The following is a 25,712-nucleotide window of genomic DNA, read 5'->3' as shown; positions in this document are numbered from 1 at the left end:
ATGTTCCCTTGTAACTGACCCTTCAACTAAGGGGAACAGCTGCTCTCTTTCCACTCTGTCCGTGTCTCTCATAATCTTGAGCACCTCGATCAGGTCACCCGTCAGTCTTCTCTGCTCCAATGAAAGCAAACCAAGCCTATGCAACCTCACTTTATAACTTAAATGTTCCATCCCAGGCAGCGTCCTGGTGAATCTCCTCTGCACCCCCTCCAGTGCAATCACATCCTTCCTATAATGTAGCGACCAGAACTGCACACAGTACTCCAGCTGTGGCCTCACCAAAGTTCTACAACTCCAACATGATTGCACTGCTTTTGTAATCTGTTCCTCAATTGATAAAGGCAAGTGTCCCATATGCCTTTTTCACCACCCTACTAACATGTCCTTCCGCTTTTAGAGATCTGTGGACAAATACGCCAAGATCCCTTTGTTCCACAGAACTTCCTAGTGTCCTACCATTCATTAAATATTTCCTTGTCAAATTACTCCTTCCAAAGTGTATCACCTCACACTTTTCAGGGTTAAATTCCATCTGCCACTTATCCGTCTATTTGACCATTCCGTCTATATCTTCTTGTAGCCCAAGACACTCCGCCTCACTGTTAACCACCCGGCCAATCTTTTTGTCATCCGCAAACTTACTAATGCTACGCCCCACATAGTCATCAATGGCATTTATATGAATAATGGGGGACCCCACACAGATCCCTGTGATACACCACTGGACACTAGCTTCCAGTCACTACAGTAAGAGTTTTAACAACACCAGGTTAAAGTCCAACAGGTTTATTTGGTAGCAAATGCCATTAGCTTTCGGAGCCCTGCTCCTTCATCAGATGGAGTGGATATCCAGTCACTAAAGCAGCTTTCTGTCATCACCCTCTGTCTCCTACAACTGAGCCAATTTTGAATCCACTTTATCAAATTATCCTATATCTCATGTGAATTCACCTTCTTTACAAGTCTCCCATGTGGGACCTTGTCACTCGTTGCCGGTCTATAGACTACACGGATCAATGGAATTGCACCCTTTTTTCCTTGGCTCCAGCCAAATAGATTCTGTCCTTGGATCCTTTGGGACATCCTCTTCCCCAGCACTTCAATGTTCTCCCTAACCGATACTCCATCCTGCTCCCTTTCCTTCTTTCCTGAACACCTTGTACCCAGGAATATTTAACACCCAGTCCTGCCTTTCCTTGAGCCAGGTCGCTGTTATCGCCACAACATCATATTTCCACAATGCAATTTGTGCCTGTAAATCCCCAGTCTTATTTACTATACTCCATGCATTCACATACATGCACAGTAACCCTGATTTCAACTTCATTACTTTCTCCCTTACTCCAACTTCACTCTGTAACTTGCTATTCTCTATATTGGTGCTGTCTGTCCCTCCCAGTATTTTATGCATCCTGGTATTTCTCGCTAATATTTCCTTGTGGTTCTCACAGTTAGTTTAAAGCCCTCCCAACAGCACTATCAAAGCGACCCACAAGGCACTCCGTCCCAGCTATGTTCAGTAGCAACCTGTCCGGCTTGGACAGGTGCCATCTTCCCCAGAACCAGTCCCAGTCTCCCAGGAATCTAAAACCCTCCACCTGTACCACGCATTAAACTGCTATTTCTGTACTCACTTGCACATGGCGCAGGGAGTAATCCGGCAATTACTACATTTGAGGTCCTGCTTGCGAATTTTCCACCGAGCTCTCTCAATTCTGATTGCAGGACCCCATCCCCCTTCCGAGCTCAGTCATTAGTACCAACGTGGACCATGAGCTCTGATGTTCACCCTCCCCCAGCAGAAAGTCCTGCAGTTGCTCTGTGACATCCTTGATCCTGGCACTATGGAGGCAAAATCCCATCCTGGAGTCACATCTATGGCCACAGAAACACCTCTCTGTTTCCCTAACTAACGAATCCCCTGTTACTATTGCTCTTCCTTTCTTCTTCCTCCCCACCTTTACAACTGAGCCACTTTTGGTGCCACCACCCTGGCTCTGCAGTGAGGAACCAGCACCCTCACCAGCTTTCAAATGTAAAACTAATTTCTGAGTGGGACCCCAAGGACTACCTGCCTAGTTTTCTTGGACTGCCAAATGGTCACCCATTCCCTCTCTGCCTCCAGGCTCTTAAACTGTGGTGTGGCCACCTCTATGAATGTGCTATTCTCATAGCTCTCAGCCTCATGGATATACCACAGAGACTCCAACTACCGCTCGAGTTCTGAAATCTGGAACCCAAGTTTCTGTAGCTGGCAACACTTCCTGCACATATGGTTGTCTAGTTAATTGTTGGTGTCTATGACCTCACATACATTACAGGACCCGCATTCCACTTGTTTGAGCTGACCTGTCATGTTTTACTTTCTCTTGTGTTAACTCTGTTCTATTTTTGATGACTTGTATTACCTGATTATATTGACCCAAACTTTCCCTTATTCCAGATGTTGGTCTTTCACACAATACCCCTTAAACTGAGCACTGAACGGCCAATCAACTTACCAGTTTCCTGTGATGTCACAGTTGCCTTTTTTCCCACTGTTGCCTCACAGCAGCTGAAATACTCACCAGATCACCGGATCACCAGATCAGGTTAGGGCCGGTCAAGGACAGTAGTGGGAACTTGTGTATGGAGTCAGTAGAGATAGGCGAGGTGATGAATGAATACTTTTCTTCAGTGTTCACCAAGGAGAGGGACCATGTTTTTGAGGAAGAGGTGTTACAGGCTAATAGGCTGGAGGAAATAGATGTTCGGAGGGAGGATGTCCTGGCAGTTTTGAATAAACTGAAGGTCGATAAGTCCTCTGGGTCTGATGAAATATATCCTAGGATTCTTTGGGAGGCAAGGGATGAGATTGCAGAGCCTTTGGCTTTGATCTTTGGGTCCTCACTGTCCACGGGATGGTGCCAGAGGACTGGAGAGTGGCGAATGTTGTTCCTCTGTTTAAGAAAGGGAATAGAAATGACCCTGGTAATTATAGACCGGTTAGTCTTACTTCGGTGGTTGGTAAATTGATGGAAAAGGTCCTTAGGGATGGGATTTACGACCATTTAGAAAGATGCGGATTAATCCGGGATAGTCAGCACGGATTCGTGAAGGGCAAGTCGTGCTTCACAAATTTGATTGAATTTTTTGAGGAGGTAACTAAATGTGTTGATGAAGGTAGGGCAGTTGATGTCCTGGACATGGATTTTAGTAAGGCGTTTGATAAGGTCCCCCATGGTCGGCTTATGATGAAAGTAAGGAGGTGTGAGATAGAGGGAAAGTTGGCCGATTGGATAGGTAACTGGCTATCTGATCGAAGACAGAGGGTGGTGGTGGATGGAAAATTATCGGACTGGAGGCAGATTGCTAGCGGAGTGCCACAGGGATCAGTGCTTGGTCCTCTGCTCTTTGTGATTTTTATTAAGGACTTAGAGGAGGGGGCTGAAGGGTGGATCAGTAAATTTGCTGATGACACCAAGATTGGTGGAGTAGCGGATGAGGTGGAGGGCTGTTGCAGGCTGCAAAGAGACATAGATAGGATGCAAAGCTGGGCTGAAAAATGGCAAATGGAGTTTAACCCTGATAAATGTGAGGTGATTCATTTTGGTAGGTCTAATTTAAATGTGGATTACAGGGTCAAAGGTAGGGTTCTGAAGACTGTGGAGGAACAGAGAGATCTTGGGGTCCATATCCACAGATCTCTAAAGGTTGCCACTCAAGTGGATAGAGCTGTGAAGAAGGCCTATAGTGTGTTAGCTTTTATTAACAGGGGGTTGGAGTTTAAGAGCCGTGGGGTTATGCTGCAACTGTACAGGACCTTGGTGAGACCACATTTGGAATATTGTGTGCAGTTCTGGTCACCTCACTATAAGAAGGATGTGGAAGCGCTGGAAAGAGTGCAGAGGAGATTTACCAGGATGCTGCCTGGTTTGGAGGGTAGGTCTTATGAGGAAAGGTTGAGGGAGCTAGGGCTGTTCTCTCTGGAGCGGAGGAGGCTGAGGGGAGACTTGATAGAGGTTTATAAAATGATGAAGGGGATAGATAGAGTGAACGTTCAAAGACTATTTCCTCGGGTGGATGGAGCTATTACAAGGAGGCATAACTATAGGGTTCATGGTGGGAGATATAGGAAGGATATCAAAGGTAGGTTCTTTACGCAGAGAATGGTTGGGGTGTGGAATGGACTGCCTGCAGTGATAGTGGAGTCAGACACTTTAGGAACATTTAAGCGGTTATTGGATAGTTACATGGAGCACACCAGGATGATAGGGAGTGGGATAGCTTGATATTGGTTTCAGATAAAGCTCGGCACAACATCGTGGGCCGAAGGGCCTGTTCTGTGCTGTACTGTTCTATGTTCTATCTCTCCCCCCGCCCATCTCTCCCCCCCGCCCATCTCCCCCCCCCGCCCATCTCCCCCCCCCGCCCATCTCTCCCCCCCGCCCATCTCTCCCTCCCGCCCATCTCTCCCCCCCGCCCATCTCTCCCCCCCGCCCATCTCTCCCCCCGCCCATCTCTCCCCCCCGCCCATCTCTCCCCCCCGCCCATCTCTCCCCCCCGCCCATCTCTCCCCCCCGCCCATCTCTCCCCCCCGCCCATCTCTCCCCCCCGCCCATCTCTCCCCCCCGCCCATCTCTCCCCCCCGCCCATCTCTCCCCCCCGCCCATCTCTCCCCCCCGCCCATCTCTCCCCCCCGCCCATCTCTCCCCCCCGCCCATCTCTCCCCCCGCCCATCTCTCCCCCCCGCCCATCTCTCCCCCCCGCCCATCTCTCCCCCCCGCCCATCTCTCCCCCCCGCCCATCTCTCCCCCCCGCCCATCTCTCCCCCCCGCCCATCTCTCCCCCCCGCCCATCTCTCCCCCCCGCCCATCTCTCCCCCCGCCCATCTCTCCCTCCCCGTCCATCTCTCCCTCCCCGTCCATCTCTCCCTCCCCGTCCATCTCTCCCTCCCCGTCCATCTCTCCCTCCCCGTCCATCTCTCCCTCCCCGTCCATCTCTCCCTCCCCGTCCATCTCTCCCTCCCCGTCCATCTCTCCCTCCCCGTCCATCTCTCCCTCCCCGTCCATCTCTGCTCCCCCCCCGCCCACCTCTGCTCCCCCCCCGCCCACCTCTGCTCCCCCCCCGCCCACCTCTGCTCCCCCCCCGCCCACCTCTGCTCCCCCCCCGCCCACCTCTGCTCCCCCCCCGCCCACCTCTGCTCCCCCCCCGCCCACCTCTGCTCCCCCCCCGCCCACCTCTGCTCCCCCCCCGCCCACCTCTGCTCCCCCCCCGCCCACCTCTGCTCCCCCCCCGCCCACCTCTGCTCCCCCCCGCCCACCTCTGCCCCCCCGCCCACCTCTGCCCCCCCCCGCCCACCTCTGCCCCCCCCGCCCACCTCTGCCCCCCCCCCCGCCCACCTCTGCCCCCCCCGCCCACATCTGCCCCCCCCCCGCCCACCTCTGGGCCCCCCCCCCGCCCACCTCTGGGCCCCCCCGCCCACCTCTGGGCCCCCCCCGCCCACCTCTGGGGCCCCCCCCCGCCCACCTCTGGGGCCCCCCCCCCGCCCACCTCTGGGCCCCCCCCCGCCCACCTCTGGGCCCTCCCCCGCCCACCTCTGGGCCCTCCCCCGCCCACCTCTGGGCCCTCCCCCGCCCACCTCTGGGCCCTCCCCCCCCCCGACCTGTGGGCCGCCCACCCCGGGCTCCCCTGCACCTCCCACCCACCTCACCCCGTATACCCCAATCTCACCTACCCACCTCTCCCCGTATACCTCAATCCCGCCGACCCACCTCACCCCGTGTCCCTCAATCCCGCCTACCCACCTCTCCCCGTATCTCTCAATCCCACCTACCCACCTCTCCCCGTATCCCTCAATCCCACCTACCCACCTACATAAGAACATAAGAAATAGGAGCAGGAGTAGGCCATCTAGCCCCTCGAGCCTGCCCCGCCATTCAATAAGATCATGGCTGATCTGACGTGGATCAGTACCACTTACCCGCCTGATCCCCATAACCCTTAATTCCCTTACCGATCAGGAATCCATCCATCCGCGCTTTAAACATATTCAGCGAGGTAGCCTCCACCACCTCAGTGGGCAGAGAATTCCAGAGATTCACCACCCTCTGGGAGAAGAAGTTCCTCTTCAACTCTGTCTTAAACCGACCCCCCTTTATTTTGAGGCTGTGTCCTCTAGTTTTAACTTCCTTACTAAGTGGAAAGAATCTCTCCACCTCCACCCTATCCAGCCCCCGCATTATCTTATGAGTCTCCATAAGATCCCCCCTCATCCTTCTAAACTCCAACGAGTACAAACCCAATCTCCTCAGCCTCTCCTCATAATCCAAACCCCTCATCTCCGGTATCAACCTGGTGAACCTTCTCTGCACTCCCTCCAATGCCAATATATCCTTCCTCATATAAGGGGACCAATACTGCACACAGTATTCCAGCTGCGGCCTCACCAATGCCCTGTACAGGTGCATCAAGACATCCCTGCTTTTATATTCTATCCCCCTCGCAATATAGGCCAACATCCCATTTGCCTTCTTGATCACCTGTTGTTCCTGCAGACTGGCCTTTTGCGTCTCATGCACAAGGACCCCCAGGTCCCTTTGCACGGTAGCATGTCTCCCCATATCCCTCAATCCCGCCTACCCACCTCTCCCCGTATCCCTCAATCCCACCTACCCACCTCTCCCCGTATCCCTCAATCCCGCCTACCCACCTCTCCCCGTATCCCTCAATCCCACCTACCCACCTCTCCCCGTATCCCTCAATCCCGCCTACCCACCTCTCCCCGTATCCCTCAATCCCGCCTACCCACCTCTCCCCGTATCCCTCAATCCCGCCTACCCACCTCTCCCCGTATCCCTCAATCCCGCCTACCCACCTCTCCCCGTATCCCTCAATCCCGCCTGCCCACCTCTCCCCGTATCCCTCAATCCCGCCTACCCACCTCTCCCCGTATTCCTCAATCCCGCCTACCCACCTCTCCCCGTATTCCTCAATCCCGCCTACCCACCTCTCCCCGTATCCCTCAATCCCGCCTACCCACCTCTCCCCGTATCCCTCAATCCCGCCTACCCACCTTTTTCCCCCATATCGCTCAATCCTGTTTTATGTGATTTCAACCATTGTCGTTTCCCCAGCAACCTGAAGTTTCCATTTCTTTTTCGGCCTCAGTGTTCTGAGAATCCTGAAGGTTCTCTTTCCCTTCCAGTTCGATTTTGTGTCTAAAAGAAATACAAGCTTTCATCACAGAATGGAATGGATATGTGGTGTGTCTGGTACTGGTATGTGTAGTGTGGGTGGAACAGGTCTGTGTGGTGTGTATGGTACCGGTATGTAGCTTGTATGTAACAGCTATGTGTGTGTACGGTACAGACATGTGTGTTGTGGTTGGAATGGGATGTGTGGTGTGGGTGGAACAGATATGTATAGTTTGGATGGAATGAGTATGTGAAAACCTTGCATTTGCCAATAGAGCTTCAGTTCGCACTCTGTTTATTCATAGAATCATCAGGGCGTCATGGTGGCACAGTGGTTAGCACTGCTGCCTCACAGCGCCAGGGACTCAGGTTCAATTCTGGCCTTGGGTGACTGTCTATATGGAGTTTGCACATTCTCCTCGTGTCTGCGCGGGTTTCCTCCGGGTGCTCTGGTTTCCTTCCACACTCCAAAGATGTGCGGGTTAGGTTGACTGGCCATGCTAAATTGCCCTTTGGTGTCGGGGGATTTGTAGGGTAGATAAGTGGGTTTAAGGGGATAGGGCCTGGGTGGGATTGTGATCAGTGCAGACTCGATGGGCTGAATGCCCTCCTTCTGCACTGTAGGATTCTGCACTGTCGGAGTCCACACCGACCACAATCCCACCCAGGCCCTATCCCCATAACCCCATGCATTTACGCTTGCTGGTCCCCCTGACACTAAGGGACAATTTAGCACGGCCAATCCACCTAACCCACACATCTTTGGACTGTGGGAGGAAACCGGAGCACCCGGAGGAAACCCACACAGACACGGGGGGGAATGTGCAAACTCCACACAGACAGTGACCCGAGGCCGGAATTGAACCCGGGTCCCTGGCGCTGTGACGCAGCAGTGCTAACCACTGTGCCACCATGCCTCTCCACTCTCACGGAGTAGCTCATGGGTTACGTACAAATAGACTGAGGTGTAGGAAGGTCTATTCATCACAGAAGTTTGTCTATTTCCCATCATTGAGGGCTTGGTGTTGGGAGCCGTGCTGTGTCTCTCTTGCAGGCAAGAAATCTGTTACTGTTGTAAATCTACCCCACGCCATCAAAAGACAGTCTAATCTTCAAAGAAGAAAGCTCTACCTTTCCTCTTGTGACTGGAAGTGTTTTCTGTTTTGAATGAAGCTAATTATACAGTTTTTGTTCAAAAAGGCAACGGTTGGAGCCTGATTTTCCCCTAATTTTCTCTTTGGTTGTTATATCTTGCTCTCATGTTATTCAGGGGCTGTGAGGATCCCAGATAGATCACCTTCTGTGTTTCTCTCTGCAGCTTATCCAGTGTAAAGCGGATGTCAGTGCGGTGAATGAACATGGGAATACACCACTGCACTACGCCTGTTTCTGGGGTCATGACGAGGTCGCTGAGGTGAGAGTTTGTATAACACTGCGTTCATGGTCTTCGACATGCTAGAGGTCAGTTTTTGCGTGGTGAACATTCAGATTAATAGACCATTCGGCCCCACAAACATGCTCTGCCATCCATTGACTCTGTCTACACTTCCCGCTGCCTCGGCAAAGCAGCCAGCATAAATAAGGACCCCATGCACCCCGGACATTCTCTCTTCCACCTTCTTCTGTTGGGAAAAAGATACAAAAGTCTGAGATCACGTACCAACCGACTCAAGAACAGCTTCTTCCCTGCTGCCATCAGACTTTTTGAATGGACCTACCTTGCATTAAGTTGATCTTTCTCTACACCCTAGCTATGACTGTAACACTACATTCTGCACTCTCTCCTCTATGTACAGTATGTTTTGTCTGTATAGCGCACAAGAAACAATACTTTTCACTGTATACTAATACATGTGACAATAATAAATCAAATCAAATCTAAATAAGATCAAGGCTGATCTGATTGTGCCTGAACTCTACTTTCCTGTCTATCCCTACATCTTTGATTCCCTAGTCAGACAAGTATCTGCCTAACTTGACCTTAACAATATTCAATGACCCCAGCTCCACTACTCTCTGGGGAAGAGAATTCCACAGACTAACAACTGTTTGAGAGAAAAATAATTCTCATCTCCACCTAAAATGGGGGACCCCTTATTTTTAAATGGTGTCCCCTGTTCCCAGCCTCTCCCACAAGGGGGAACATCCCCTCAGCAACCACTCTGTCAAGTCCCCTCAGGATCTTGTATTTCTGTAAGGTCACCTCTCATTCTTCTAAACTCCAGTGGATACAGGCCCTGTCCAACATTCCCTCAGAAGACAGCCCCTTCACCACAGGTATGTGGAATGAACCTTCTCTGTATTGCTCATGTAATTATATCCTTCCTTAAATAAGGAGACCAAAACTTTACACGGTATTCTAGATGTGGTCTCATCAACGCTCTGTACAACTGTAGCAAATCCCTTATATCCCATTCCCCTTGCAAAAACACCAACATTCCATTTGCCTTCCTAATCACTTGCTGTACCTTCACACTAACCTTTTGTGATTCATGTACTTGGACACCCAGATCCCTCTGTACCTTAGAGTTCTGCAATTTTCTCCATTTTAGTATGCTGTTTTTTATTATTCCTGTTAAAGTGGACAATTTCACATTTTCCCACATTGTACTCCCATTTGTCAATTCTTGCCATTGACCTCACCTATCTATATCCCATTGTAGCTTCCTTATGTCCTCTTCATGGCATAGGGGAGCATGGTGGCACACCTGAAGTATTATTTGCAGATTTAGTATTCTTATCTAAGAAAGACTGATTCCTGGGGTGGCAGGATTGTCATATGAGGAGAGATTGGGTCAACTGGGCCTTTATTTCCTGGAATTAGAAGAACGCGAGAGGATCTCATTGAAATGTATAAAGTTCTGACAAGACTAGACAGACTGGATGCAGGGATGTCGTTTCCTCTGGCTGCGGGGCAAGGTCGAGGACAAAGGGTCACAGTCTCAGGATACAGGGTAGGCCATTGAGGATTGAGATGAAGAGAAACCTGAGTGAAAAGTCATTGCGTGGTTACAGCACATAAGAAGGCCCTATTGCATGTTGAATCCCTGCTGGCTCTCTGCAAGGGCAGTTTAGCTCCCCTGCCCTTTCTCCCTCACCCTTCAAACCTTTCCTCTTCAGTTACTTAATCTTCTGAATTCCTCGATTGAATCTACCTCCACCACTGTCTGGCAGCGCATTCGAGATCCTAACCACTCACTGTGTAAAACAGAGACCTGTCATAGCTGAATTTCCTTATGTTGCCATTGGTTTGTTTACCAGTCGCTTTATATTGGTGTCTTCTGGGTCTTGACTTCTGTTGATGGAAACAGTTTTTCTCTCTCTGTTCTGGCTAGACCTTTCATGATTTGGCCAAGAATAAGACTTTTTGTCACAGTTATCATCAGCCCACAGATCTTGACCTACCCTGGTCCCCATCACAATCCACGCCCTGCCTGCCCCAAACCGGGATTGATTGCTGTATCCCTGTTCACAGACTGCTTGCCGGACTGCAGCATTACACTGCATTAGAACATAGAACATTACAGCGCAGTACATTCCCTTCGGCCCTCGACGTTGCGCCGACCAGTGAAACCAATCTAAAGCCCCTCTAACCTACACTATTCCAATATCATCCATATGTTTATCCAATAACCACTTGAATGCTCTTAATGTTGACGAGTCCACTACTGCTGCAGGCAGGGCATTCCACGCCCTTACTACTCTCTGAGTCAAGAACCTACCTCTAACATCTGTCCTATATCTCTCCCCCCTCAATTTAAAGCTATGTCTCCTCCTGTTAGCCATCACCATCCGAGGAAAAAGGCTCTCACTATCCACCCGATCTAATCCTCTGATCATTGGCCTAGCTTGCAGTGAGAACTTTATGGCTGGAATGTTACCACCCTGCCCACCACGGGAATGGGAGCGGGCGAGGGGTGGACAATGGAAAGGGCTATTGACCTCGGATGGGATTTAAAGGTTGTGGGATGAGCGAGGCTGTAAAATCCCGCCCTATATCCCTCAGCAGGATACTCAGCCTGTAACTCACTCCCAACTGTGTGATATTATGTATATAAAACCACAATGCCACGACTGCCAGGAGGATTTAATTCCAATGATTGCAAAGACAACAGGGGCATTCTCTCCAAAAAGTTCAAAGTGTTGAATTTACATAAAAACTGAAGTAAATCGCACTGGTTTTTTCAGCCGGAGTTTCAAACTGAATCTCCCACACTCTGCACTGCAGCGTGCACTAGAGTCATAGAGGTTTAAGAACATAAGAAATAGGAGCAGGAGTAGGCCATCTAGCCCCTCGAGCCCGCCCCGCCATTCAACAAGATCATGGCTGATCTGAAGCGAATCAGTTCCACTTACCCGCCTGCTCCCCATATTCCTCAATTCCCTTAGCGATCAGAAATCTATCTACCCGTGATTTAAACATATTCAACGAGGAAGCCTCCACCACTTCAATGGGCAGAGAATTCCAGAGATTCACTACCCTCTGAGAGAAGAAGTTCCCCCTCAACTCTGTTCTGAACCGGCCCCCACTTATTTTGAGGCTGTGCCCTCTAGTCTGGTTTCCCTTCTAAGTGGAAAGAATCTCTCCACTTCTACCCTATCCAGCCCCTTCATTTTCATTTTACAGCATGGAAACAGGCCCTTCAGCCCAACTTGTCCATGCCACCCTTTTCTTTTAGACCCCTAAGCTAATCCCAATTGCCCACATTTGGCCCATATCCCTCTATACCCATCTTACCCATGTAGCTGTCTAAATGCTTTTTAAAAGACAAAATTGTACCCGCCTCTACTACTGCCTCTGGCAGCTTGTTCCAGACACTCACTACCCTCTGTGTGAAAAAATTGCCCCTCTGGATACTTTTGTATACAGCGTGAATCACGCTGAAAATCCGGGGGGGACCTATTCCCGCTGGAGAGGCCGGCAACATAGAGCTGAGTGCGTCACTGCGCACGCGCCGATCTGTCAGTGCCGAGATTGGCGCATGTGCAGTAACCGCCCCCCCCCCCCCCCCCCCCCCGAAACAGACTGGCCCAGCCCCAATCGCTGGCCTCTCTCCCTTTGCCACTCAGCCCAAATGCAGTGTGGCAGCAGGACCCGCCCCCCCCCCCCCCCCAGAGGTCCCACCTCCCATTAGCTTCCCCCCAACCCTCCATTAGGCCCCACTGCCTTGGCATTGCCTGATGCCTGGTGGGCAGTGCCAAGGTGCCCCCTGGGCATTGGCATTTTGCCTCTTAGGCAGTGCCAGGGGCCCCAGACGTACTGCCAGGCTGACAATGTCCAGGGTGCACCCCTGGCACCCAATCCTTGGTTGTGGGGGGCCTTGATTGCCCCTCTTCACTCCAGTGGGATCGGGCCGCCAGCTCCCTGCAAGTGGGGAGCTACAATAAACCCCGCTGGAGTGAACCACTCCTGGCAGGTCGGGGAGATGCGAGTGGGCCCAGAGATTTCAGTCCCAGTCCACTCATGGTATTTAAAATATATTTCAATATCTATTTGCATAAATTATGCAGTTCTGTGCACGAGCTGATGGTGCCGGAAATCCGGCTGCCAGAGCCTCGAGCAGAGGCCGCGGCACCCAGTGGAAAGCCCACAACGCAGCCACTGCTCGGGTCTCTGGGCCCGCTGTGCTCCAAAAGCAGCGCAGCGGCCCAGAGAATTGCCCCCAACAACTCCCATTATCAGTGTGCTCTCAGGCACGCAGCGGGCGTAATGCCTGACTTAAAATGTGAGTAATTTATATTTTTGTGTCCCAAATTCTGTGCTCTCTGCTCCCTCCTCACTCGAAGAGAAGACTTACTGTATAATGTCAAAGAACAGCTGTAAACATGTTTATGTCTATCTCCCATTGACAAAACTTCATTTCCTGTTGAGTATTTTTGACCTTAGATCACCTTTAACGTTGAAAGTGCCAAAGTAATCAACGATAATGGGAGGTTCCATGCTGAGTGTATCCCAGTGACAACCTGCCTTGGGTGGGTGCTGAAGCTCACACTCAGAAGTCACATACTATACAGGAATCCGAGTGACAGGAGACCCACTGCGAGTAAATCTGGTGTCTCTTCCCTTTCAGGATCTGGTGCTCAATGGAGCCCTCGTCAGCATCTGCAGTAAGTACGGAGAGACTCCATTGGACAAGGGAAAGGCCCACTTGCGTGAGCTACTGAAGGGTATGTACGCTGTTTTATCCAACTGATCAAGTGTTGGAAGTTCAGATGATGAAACTCAAATTGCCTGTGGCTTTTCTGCATACATGTCGGTGTGTACACACACTCACTCTCCTGGTGACAGAGATGAGATGGAGGCTTCAGAAACTCACTCCACTGAATCATCCAGTGGCCAGAGTGTGCAACTGCATTGTGACAGATGACAAATTAAATGATTGCTATAATAATGTCACTGGTACCATTGACACTGGTTAATGGTGATCGGAAATTGCCACTCAGCTCTTCAGGGTATTAGGAGGATCATGGCCTATCTATATCTTAACCCCATTTGCCCATCTTTGGCCAAGCTGGCCTGGCCTACATGTTTTTTACTCTTCCCCCATGGGAATGTGGCAAGGGCAGCATTTCTTGCCCATCCCTAATTGTCCTTGAACTGAGTGTCTTGCTGGGACCTTTCAGAGGGCAGTTAAGAATCAACCACGTTGTTGTGGATCTGCAGTCACGTGTTGGTCAGACCAGATTAATAGACATTAGTGAACCAGATGGGTTTTTACAACAATCCGTGATAGTTTCATAGTCACCATCGCTGAGACTAGATTTTCAATTCCATTTGAATTCCACCAGCTGCCATGTTTTCAGTGCATATGCCTGGACAAAATGTGGCAAAAACATGATATAAGGGATTCAAGCGATACAGACAGGAAGTCAGTGGGTCAGGTTTGAGGGGCTGAATAGCCTCCTCCTTTTGCTCTGTTTCGACATTATAAACTCGAAATCACAGTCTGTTCATTTTTTACCAGATGGGCAGATGTGACAACAGTGGGATTGCTGCCCATGTCTGGTTCAGTGCGGTGGAACCTTGCAGGAATCTGTTACATTTGGAGCTTTGTCGTTCTGTCTTTTGGTAAGCTGGGTGCCTGTGCCTTGGCCTAGTGTCTGTGGTGTGACTGGATTGGACAGTGCAATGCTGTGAGATCGGTGTATGGCACTGGGTTTGAGAGGCTCCTTCACTCCCTCTAAAATACCCCCTTGTTGGCTTCCTTCTCCAATCGATCATGTACTTTTCTTCTAGTTTATTCTCACCCCTAACTGTCTCTTTCTTTCTCCTCCCACAGAACGTGCAGAGAAGCTGGGTCAGAGTCTGACTAAAGTACCCTACAAGGACACCTTCTGGAAAGGGACAACTCGCACTCGCCCCAGTCAGTGAACCTCGAACTTTTATTTGGAATTAATCAGAGTGTAATTGATAATTGATTGTGTCTGAGTTGAGTTAAGGAGAATTTAGAAACGTGAGAATGGCTGGATGAGAAAAGAACAAGGTTGATCTCGTTCACTTGTTCAAGCCTGGGAGAGGAATGGACAATAATGGAGTTACTAAACAACATGGCTTCTGCCTTGTGAGTAGTGAGAGGGAGGAAAGCAGGAGTCTGATAGATTCAGGCTATGTTCAGAAGACCGGATGAGTCAGTGACAATATTAGCTGGTCAGAGCTGAGAAATGACAACAGCCTGAGAAATCTCTGTGTCAAACCCTCAGCATCTTGCCAGCTCTCAGTTGTTTGATATATTGAGATGTCAGCAGTTCCATCGGATGAATTGGTTACCATAGAATCCCTACAGCGCAGAAGGAGGTCATTCAGCCCATTGAGTCTGCATTGACACCCCAACAGAGCATCTTTCCCAGGCCCACCCTTTGCCCTATCCCCATAATCCTGCGCATTTACCCTGGCCAATCCACCTAACCTGCACATCTTTGGACTGTGGGAGGAAACCAGAGCACCCGGAGGAAACCCACGCAGACACAGGGAGAACGTGCAGACTCCACACAGACAGTGACCCAAGCCAGGAATTGAACCCGGGTGCCTGGCACTGTGAGGCGATAATGGTCACCACTGTGCCGTCTTGGAGACTTTGATCGGATGTAGGGACGGGGTGGGGGAGATGGGGTGTTGCACTATTTCTAACTGGCTGAAGACTGGAATTAATTTCCTTGCTCTCTGGTATTCTGTGCAGGAAATGGAACACTGAACAAACACGCTGGCATCGACTTCAAGCAGTTGACCCTCAATCATAAAATCAATGAGAACCACTCTGGAGAGGTAACCTGACCCCTAACCCCTGCCCCCATGGTCAGCATACAGGGCAGTATTTACTGTTTAAATCTGTCTGTCTGTTGGAGCAGCCAAGTTAAAGCGCAACAAAAACATCTTCATAAAATGCTCTCCACCTACTCTGCTGTGAAATTAAGAGGGGACAATGGTGTAGTGGTAATGTCACTGGCCTAGTAATCCAGAGACACAGGGCAATGCTCTGGAGACATTGGCTCAAATCCCAGCCTGGTGGAAAGCTAGTGTCAGTAATGGTGACCCAGACAGCTATCATCGATTGTTGTAAAAAATCATCTGGTTCACTAATGTTCTTTAGGGAAGGAAATCTGCCGTCCTTACCTGGTCTGACCTTTAACTGCCCTCTGAAATGACCTAAAAGAAAAGCTAATATGCACCATCAGTCCCAATGGATGGAATCAGGGACATATACTGGCCAGTAGAGGTCCCTGGCTCTGACCTCCCATGAAAACAGTGGACAATACTTAACCCAATCAGCACAGAGCATGGACCATGTGGCCATCTGCTCCCAAGTGGAAAATGAAGGATGACTCCATGTGACCGTGAGTCCCAGACTGTACAGGTTTGTCAAGGCAGAGCTTTCCTGTGAATCTTAAACGCCTGGCGCTTTACTCTGGGAACCGCCCCACAGGAGGAGCGATTGATTACAAGACAATAACAAGGGAGATAGGCAAGATGGAACAGGAAGGGACCACAATAATAATATGGAATTCTTATAGGTCTGGACAGCAGAAGCGAAGAACTTCAGAATCATAGAGGTTTACAACATGGAAACAGGCCCTTCGGCCCAACTTGTCCATGCCGCCCCTTTTTTTTTAACCACTAAGTTAGCCGCAATTGCCCACGTTTGGCCCACATCCCTCTATACCCATCTTACCCATGTAACTGTCTAAATGCTTTTTAAAAGACAAAATTGTACCCGCCTCTACTAATACCTCTGGCAGCTTGTTCCAGACACTCACCATCTTCTGTTCGAAAAAGTTGCCCCTCTGGACCTTTTGTATCTCTCCTCTCTCACCTTAACCCTATGCCCTCTTAAGAAATAGAAGCAGGAAGGGATCATTTTTCCCCTTGAACCTGCTCCGCTGATCTGACAGTGGTCTCAATCTCACGTTCCTGCCCGCCCTCTCATCATCTTTGACTCCGTGTAGATCCAAAATCTGTTAAAGCCAACATTGAATATATTCAATGACCTTTCCTACGTCATAAGGTCAGAAATGGGGATGTACGCTGATGACTGCATAATGTTCAGGACCATTCCTGATTCCTCATACTGAATCGGTTCATGTCCAAATGCAGCAAGACCTGAATAATATCCAGGGCTGGACTGTTAAGTGGCAAGTAACACGTGCCACACACGTGCCGGGCAGTGGACATCTCCACCAAAAAAAGAATCTAACCGTGGCCCCTTGACATTCAATGGCATTACCATTGCTGAATCCCCCGCTATCAACATCCTGGAGGGGGTTACCATTGACCAGAAACTGAACTAGACTCGCCATATAAATACTGTGGCTGCAAAAGCAAGTCAGAGGCTAGGAATCCTGCAGTGGGTAACTCCCCTCCTGACTCTCCAAAGTCTGTCAAGGCACAAGTAGGAGTGTGATGGAACACTCCCCACTTGCCTGGATGGTGCAGCTCCAACAACACTCAAGAAGCTCGACACCATCCAGGCCAAAGCAGCCCCACTTGATTGGCACCACATCTACGAACATTCAATCCTTCTACCACCGACGCACAGCAGCAGCCGTGTGTACCATCTACAAGATGCATTGCAGGAACTCACCAAGGTTCCTTCGGCAGCACCTTCCAAACCCACGACCGTTACCATCTAGAAGGACAAGGGCAGCAGACAAATGCGAACACCAACAGCTGGAGGTTTCCTACCAAGTCACTCACTATCCTGACATGGAAATATATCGGCCTATCCTTTTGATTGGATTTCTTATTGTCACATGTATTAACATACAGTGATAAGTATTATTTCTTGCGCGCTATACAGACAGAGCATACCGTTCATAGAGAAGGAAACGAGAGAATGCAGAATGTAGTGTTACAGTCATAGCTAGGGTGTAGAGAAAGATCAATTTAATACGAAGGAGGTCCATTCAAAAGTCTGATGACAGCAGGGAAGAAGCTGTTCTTGAGTTGATTGGTACATGACCTCAGACTTTTGTATCTTTTTCCCGATGGAAGAAGGTGGAAGAGAGTTTGTCCAGCGCGTGTTGGGTCCTTGATTATGCTGGCTGCTTTTCCAAGGCAGTGGGAAGTGTAGACAGTGTCAATGGATGGGAGGCTGGTTTGAGTGATGGACTGGGCTACATTCATGACCCTTTGTAGTTTTTTGTGGTCTTGGACAGAGCAGGAGCCATACCAAGTTGTGATACAGTAAGAAGTCTCACAATACCAGGTTAAAGTCCAACAGGTTTATTTGAAAGCATGAACTTTCGGAGCACTGCTCCTTCATCAGGTGAGCAGCACTCCGAAAGTTTGTGATTCCACATAAACCTGTTGGACTTTAACCTGGTGTTGTGAGACTCCTTACTGTACACACCCCAGTCCAACACCGGCATCTCTACCTCAAGTTGTGATACAACCAGAAAGAATGCTTTCAATGGTGCATCTGTAAAAGTTGGTGTGAGTCATAGTCCTTAGCTTCCTGAGAATGTAGAGGTGTTGGTGGGTTTTCTTAACTGTAGTGTCGGCATGGGGGAACCAGGACAGGTTGTTGGTGATCTGGATACCTAGAAACTCTCGACCATTTCCACTTCATCCTCATTGATGTAGACAGGGGCATGTCCTCCACTACGCTTCCTGAAGCCGATAACTATCTCCTTCGATTTGTTGACATTGAGAGAGAGATTATTGTTGCCGCACCAGTTCACCAGATTCCTTATCTCATTTCTGTACTCTGTCTCATCATTGTTTGAGATCCAACCCACTACGGTGGTGTCGTCAGCAAACTTGAAAATCGAGTTGGAGGGGAACTTGGCCACATATTCATAGATGTATAAGGAGTAGAGTAGGGGGCTGAGAACACAGCCTGGTGGGGCACCGGTGTTGAGGATGATTGTGGAGCAGGCGTTGTTGCCTATCCTTACTGATTGTGGTCTCTGGGTTAGGAAGTCCTTCATTGTCACTGGGTCAAAATCCTAGAACTTCCTCTCTATCAGCAATGTGGGTGTACCTATGTCTCAGGGAATGCAGCAGTCCAAGAAGACAGCTCACCCCTACCTTTTGAAGGGTAACGAGGGATGGGCAATTAATGCTGATCTAGCCAGTGTTGCCCACATGTCATAAATAAAAAACAAATGACCTCTTCACACCACACATCTTTGATGGTCTCGTGGTACATTGGATAGCGTTGTCTGAACCAGAAGCTCTGGGTTTGAGTTCCACCCTAGGACCTGATGGCCAAGAAAGGTGTGTACATAATGTGGCCAAACAAATTGAGTATCAACTTGTACAGTCCTTCCAGCACATCAGCGGCTGGTGATAAGAGTGGGAGAGTCTCCTGTCAGCCACACTGGTGTGGAGTCGTGGCCCTCAAGCTATAAGCCTCTGGCGACAGGCTAGTGACCTGTTCCAGATAAAACGGGCTATGGTATCAGATGAAAGTCTGCCTTGTGCACCACTAGGCGTGGGAAGAGTAAAAAACAACACTCATCCTACGGGGGCAGGGCGCCGTGAAGGATAGGTCAGGGTGCCAAGAAAGCTAACTGCAACTTTGCAAATAGAATCAATCCTCAGGTTCAGAAGTAATTTTTAAAATTTATTCCTGGGATTTGGTGTTATAGAACATAGAACATAGAACAGTACAGCACAGAACAGGCCCTTCGGCCCACGATGTTGTGCCGACCTTCATCTGAAACCAAGATCAAGCTATCCCACTCCCTACCATCCTGGTGTGCTCCATGTGCCTATCCAATAACCGCTTAAATGTTCCTAAAGTGTCTGACTCCACTATCACTGCAGGCAGTCCATTCCACACCCCAACCACTCTCTGCGTGAAGAACCTACCTCTGATATCCTTCCTATATCTCCCACCATGAACCCTATAGTTATGCCCCCTTGTAATAGCTCCATCCACCCGAGGAAATAGTCTTTGAACGTTCACTCGATCTATCCCCTTCATCATTTTATAAACCTCTATTAAGTCTCCCCTCAACCTCCTCCGCTCCAGAGAGAACAGCCCCAGCTCCCTCAACCTTTCCTCATAAGACCGACACTCCAAACCAGGCAGCATCCTGGTAAATCTCCTCTGCACTCTCTCCAGCGCTTCCACATCCTTCTTATAGTGAGGTGACCAGAACTGCACGCAATATTCCAAATGCGGTCTCACTAAGGTCCTGTACAGTTGCAGCATAACCCCACGGCTCTTAAACTCCAACCCCCTGTTAATAAAAGCTAACACACTATATGCCTTCTTCACAGCTCTATCCACTTGAGTGGCAACCTTTAGAGATCTGTGGATATGGACCCCAAGATCTCTCTGTTCCTCCACAGTCTTCAGAACCCTACCTTTGACCCTGTAATCCACATTTAAATTTGTCCGACCAAAATGAATCACCTCATATTTATCAGGGTTAAACTCCATTTGCCATTTTTCAGCCCAGCTTTGCATCCTATCTATGTCTCTTTGCAGCCTACAACAGCCCTCCACCTCATCCACTACTCCACCAATCTTGGTGTCATCAGCAAATTTACTGATCCACCCTTCAGCCCCCTCCTCTAAGTCATTAATAAAAATCACAAAGAGCAGAGGACCAAGCACCGATCCCTGCGGCACTCCGCTAGCAACCTGCCTCCAGTCCGAAAATTTTCCATCCACCACCACTCTCTGTCTTCGATCAGACAGCCAGTTACCTATCCAATCGGCCAACTTTCCCTCTATCCCACACCTCCTTACTTTCATCATAAGCCGACCATGGGGGACCTTATCAAACGCCTTACTAAAATCCATGTATATGACATCAACCGCCCTACCTTCATCAACACACCTAGTTACCTCCTCAAAAAATTCTATCAAATTTGTGTTACTGGAAAAGCTAGCATTTATTACCAATCCCTAATTGCAGCTTCTCCTCTGCTTGGGGGAAGGAGCTTTAAACTGTGAAACACTGAGTGGTTTGATAATCAGGGCTTCCTTCTCTTTGCTTCCAGTTGTGGAAAGGCAGGTGGCAGGGGAATGACATTGTGATCAAAGTCCTGAAAGTGCGTGACTGGACCACACGGAAAAGCCGGGACTTCAACGAAGAGTATCCAAAGCTCAGGTGAGTGCAGCATGAGTGTAGAGTGGTATATGGGAAATGAGGCAGGGGTGGTATATGGTGCATGTTGTGGAATTGGAGGCTGTGTGTGAGCGTATGTGTGAGCAGTGAAATCATTCTGTTATCTGCATCAAATCTTTGTTTTGATAATAATCTCCTGTCTCTGCAGAATATTCTCCCATCCCAACGTGCTGCCTGTTCTCGGAGCCTGTCAGTCTCCACCAGCCCCACACCCCATCATCATCACACACTGGATGCCTTATGGGTCTCTGTACAATGTCCTGCACGAAGGAACAAGTGAGTTTGGGGAGATGTGAAGTGTTTGTAAAACCCTGAAAGCTGTTGAGGAGGTTCAGCAAATTGCTGCTGTCGGCTGTACAGACTGGGAAGGATGCAGCTCGCTGGATCCATGACTCTCAGGGCAGCACTCCAGATATAACTGGAAAAGGAAGAACCTGCATTTATCTCTTGCCAGTGGCCTGTGAGTTACTTACAGAATGCAGTTAGTGTCGTTAGCTTGGCACATCATAATTTCATGTAGTTATCGAAGCTTCCTTAAACTTAATTGAGGAAATGTCACCTAGTGTATGTAAACCTCTGAGTGAGGTTCGGGCATTGACAGGAAGACCCGGCTGTGTCTGGGTGGTGGTGAGGCAAGAAACAGGGAGACAATGCAGCTTAATAAGTGGCTTGAGAGTTGGTGCAAGAGGGAGGGCTTCAGATTTTTAGACCATTGGCATCTCTTCCGTGGCGGATGGGACCTGTGCAAAAAGAACGGGTTGTATCTTAACTGGAAGAGCACTAACAACCTCGCGAGAGATTTGATTGTGCAGTTCGGATAGATTTAAATGAATAAGGCGGGGGGGTGGGATCCACAGCTGTAGGTCAGAGGGTACAGAGACTGGAGAACTCGGTGAATGGGTCCAGTCAGGCTAAGAGAAATAAAACACAAGGAGAGTGTACAAAACATGACAGGACAGATGGTCTGAGGTGTGTTTGATTTAATGCAAGGAGTATGACAGGTAAGGCAGATGAACTTAAAGCTTGGATTACTACATGAAATTATGATGTTGTGACAAATAGGGAGACTTGGATGAAAGAAGGGCAGGACTGGCAGCTTAGCATTCCAGGACTTAGGTACTTCAGGTGAGATAGAGGGGGTGACAAAAGAGGTGGGGGTGTTGCTTTACTGATTAGGGAGAATATCACAGCTATACAGAGGGAGGACACCTTGGTGGGATCATGCAATGAGGCCATATGGGTAAAATTAAGGAACAGGAGCAGTGCAATCACACTGTTGGGGTTGTACTACAGACCTCCCAACAGCCAGCGTGAAGTGGAGGAACTGATACGTCAGCAGATTATAGGAAGATGTAAAAACAAAAGGGTTGTTGTGATGGGCGATTTTAACTTCCCCAAGATAGACTGGGATTCCTTTAGTGCCAGGGAGCTTGGATGGGGCAGAGTTTGTTCAGTGTGTCCAAGAGTACTTCTTGAGGCAATATGTAGATAGTCCAACTCGGGAAGGGGCTATCTTAGACCTGGTTCTGGGAAACGAGCCTGGACAGGTGATTGATGTCTCATTGGGGGACCAAGAAAGTACTAAAGGGAGAAGGCTAACTATGGTAGATTTTTTACACAGAGGGTGGTGGGTGCCTGGAACTCGTTGCCGGGGGAGGTAGTGGAAGCAGATACGGTAGTGACTTCTAAGGGGCGTCTTGGCAAGTACATGAATCGGATAGGAATAGAGGGATATGGTCCCTGGAAGGGTAGGGGATTTTAGTTAATTCAGACAGCATGGTCGGTGCAGGCTTGGAGGGCCGAAGGGCCTGTTCCTGTGCTGTAATTTTCTTTGTTCTTGTTCTTTGTTCTTTGTTATTAGGCAGGTGCGAGGGAACGTAGACTGGGGACGACTGTTTGAGGGTAAATCCATATCCGATATGTCTTTTAAAAGTCAGTTGTTAACAATTCAGGACAAGTATGTCCCTGTAAAAATGAAGGATAAAGACGGCAAGATTCGGGAACCCTGGATGATGAGAGATTGTGAGCTCAGTGAAAAAGAAGAAGGAGGCATACATAAATTTCAGGAAATTGAAAACGGATAAGGCTCTTGAGGAATACAAAGATAGCAGGAAAGAGCTTAAACAGGGAATGTTGAGGGCAAAAAGGGGCCATGAAATGTCCTTGGCAGGCAGGATTAAGGAGAATCTTCAGGTTTTTAATGCTTATATAAGGAGGAAGAGGGTAGCTAAGGAAAGGGTAGGTTCACTCCAGGATAGTGGAGGGAATTTGTGTGTGGAGCCAGATGAGGTGGGTGAGGTCCTTAACGAGTACTTTGCATCAGTATTCACAAAGGAGAAGGATGTAGTGGATGGGAGTGTAGAATGGAGAATGTTGACATTCTAGGACATGTTGAGATAAAAAGGGAGGAGTGATTGGAGGTTTTGAAAAAATCAAGGTGGACATGTCCCCAGGGCCAGATAGGGTCTATCCCAGAATACTGAGAGAGGCAAGGGAAGAAATTGCTGAGGCCTCGGCCAAAATCTTTGTATCCACTTTAGCCACGGGCGAGGTATCAGAGAATTGGAGAGTAGCTAACATTGTTTTTCTGTTTAAGAAGGGCAGAAAAGACAATCCGGGAAATTACAGGCCTGTGAACCTTGCATCAGTAGTGGGGAATTTATTGGAGAAGATTCTCAGGGACAGGATGTACTCACATCTGGAAGAGAACAGGATTATTAGCGATAGGCAACATGGTTTTGTGAAGAGGGTGTCATGTCTCACAAAATTAATTGAGTTCTTTGAGGAAGTGACAAGAAAGATTGACAAGGGCAGTAGGTTCCTCATGGCAGGTTAATTCAGGTGAAGTCATATGGGTTCCTAGATGAGCTGGTATGATGGATACAAAACTGGCTTGGGCATAGAAAGCAGAGAGTAGCAGTGGAAGGGTACTTTTCTAACTGAAGATCTGTGACAAGCGGTGTTCCACAAGGATCAGTGCTGGGGCCTCTGTTATTTGTAATATTTATAAATGATTTGGAGGAAAATGTAAGTGGTCTGATTAGTAAATTTGCAGATGATACAAAAATTGGGGGAATAGCGGATAGTGAGGAGGATTGTCAAAGGATACAGCAGGATATAAATCAGCTGGAGACCTGAGCCGAAAGATGGCAGATGGAACTTAATCCGTACAAATGTGGGGTGACGCAATTTGGAAGGTCTAATGCAGAGGGAAAATATACAGCAAATGGTAGAGCCCTTAGAAATATTAGCATACAGAGGGATCCAGGCGTGTAGATCCATAGTTCCCTGAAGGTGGCAACTCAGGTGGACAAGGTGGTCAGGAAGGTGTATGGCATGCTGGCCTCCAACAGTTGGGGTGTTGAGTAGAGGTTTTGGAAAATCATGTTACAGCTGTATAAGACTTTGGTTAGGCCACATTTGGAGTATTGTGTACAATTCTGGTCGCCACACTACTAGAAGGATGTTGATGCATTGGAAAGGGTGCAGAAGAGATTTACCAGGATGTTGCCTGGTTTGGAGGATATGGACAATGAAGAAAGGTTGAACAAACTTGGATTGTTTTCATTGGAGTGTCGGAGGATGAGGGGGGACCTGATAGAGGTTTACAAGACTATGATAGGCTTGGATAGAGTGGATAGTCAGAGCCTTTTTCCCAGGGTCAAAGGTTCAATTACTTGGGGGCATAGGTTGAAAGTGAGAGGGAGAAAGTTTAAAAGAGATGCAAGGGGCAAGTTTTTCACACAGAGGGTGGTGAATGTCTGGAATGCGCTGCCGGAGGAGGTGGTGGAAGCAGATTCTATAACAACGTTCAAGAGGCATCTGGGTAGATACATGAATAGGCAGGAAATAGAGGGATATGGACCACGTAGAGGCAAGAAAATATCAGATTGGAGAGGCATCTGTGTCAGCACAGACTTGGTGGGCCGAAGGGCCTGTTCCTGTGCTGTACTACTCTTTGTTCTTTGTTCTCCAGGTGTTCCAGTTTCCTCCCACAATCCCAAAGCTGTAAAGGTTAGGTGGATTGGCCATGGTAAATGTTTGGGATAATGGGGATGTGGTGGGTGGGTGGGCCTGGATAAGATGCTCTTTCGGAGAGTTGCTGCAGACTCGATGGACCGAATGGCCTCGTTCTGCACTATAGGGATTCTATGATTCCCATTGTTAACAGTAAACTGTTCCTCGGTGTTTCAAGCGCACACACGCAGAATAGACACTTGTAACTGACCTATACTGCGAGCTTCTAACATCTGCACAGAAAACTGGAGAATTAAAATCCGCGACACACTCGGGGCCAGAATTAGATGAATGTGGAGGGGGAGGGGGCATAAACCCTCAGAGGGGTGGAGATTATCAAAATAGGGAGAGGCGAAACTCTGCAGGAATTTGGAAATAAGGGTGAGAATTTTCAAATGGACATTGCTTTACCGAGAGTTGGTGTAAATTAACAAGCACGGGTGATAGAGTAACAGAGACAGGCAGCAGAGGTTTGGATGGCCTCCAGTTGAGAGAGGGGAGAATGTGGGAAGGTGGTCAGGAATACATTGGAATCACCAAGCCTTGAAGCTGCTCCTCCAGTAATTCCAAGGAATCTTTAACTTTCGGCTTAGAGGACTACAGGGTGTTTGAGGGGAGGTGGCGGCGTCGTGGTATTGCGACTGGATTAGTAAACCAGAGACCCCATGTAAGATCTGGGGACCCGGGTTCAAATCCCACTACAGCAGATGGTGATATTTGAATTCAATAAAAAGTCTAATGGTGACCATGAAACCCTTGTCGATTGTTGTAAAAACCCACTTGGTTCGCTAACGCCTTTTGGGAAGGAAATCTGACGTTTTTACCTGGTCTGGCCTACATGTGACTCCAGATCGACAACAGTGTGGTTGACTCTCAAATGCCCTCTGAAATGGAGGGCAGTTAGGGATGGGCAGTAAATGCCGGCCTAGCCAGCGACAC

General features: G+C 49.0%; 1 protein-coding gene across 2 annotated transcripts in view; it reads left to right on the top strand.

Annotated features, from left to right (window-relative positions):
• ilk (integrin-linked kinase) overlaps nucleotides 1-25,712 on the top strand; it is a 128,384-nt gene that overhangs the window by 89,142 nt on the left and 13,530 nt on the right. For both annotated transcript variants that reach the window (XM_078222690.1, XM_078222689.1), the window contains exons 4-9: nucleotides 8,494-8,589; nucleotides 13,247-13,343; nucleotides 14,456-14,539; nucleotides 15,353-15,438; nucleotides 20,629-20,738; nucleotides 20,905-21,032. In XM_078222690.1, the coding sequence (XP_078078816.1) occupies nucleotides 8,494-8,589; nucleotides 13,247-13,343; nucleotides 14,456-14,539; nucleotides 15,353-15,438; nucleotides 20,629-20,738; nucleotides 20,905-21,032 (601 nt within the window). The remainder of the gene's footprint in view (nucleotides 1-8,493; nucleotides 8,590-13,246; nucleotides 13,344-14,455; nucleotides 14,540-15,352; nucleotides 15,439-20,628; nucleotides 20,739-20,904; nucleotides 21,033-25,712) is intronic.

Source organism: Mustelus asterias, chromosome 10, assembly GCF_964213995.1.
Source record: "Mustelus asterias chromosome 10, sMusAst1.hap1.1, whole genome shotgun sequence".
NCBI classification, from domain to species: domain Eukaryota; kingdom Metazoa; phylum Chordata; class Chondrichthyes; order Carcharhiniformes; family Triakidae; genus Mustelus; species Mustelus asterias.
The sequence above is the reverse complement of the archived record's forward strand: the minus strand, read 5'-3'. Positions and strand labels throughout refer to the sequence as shown.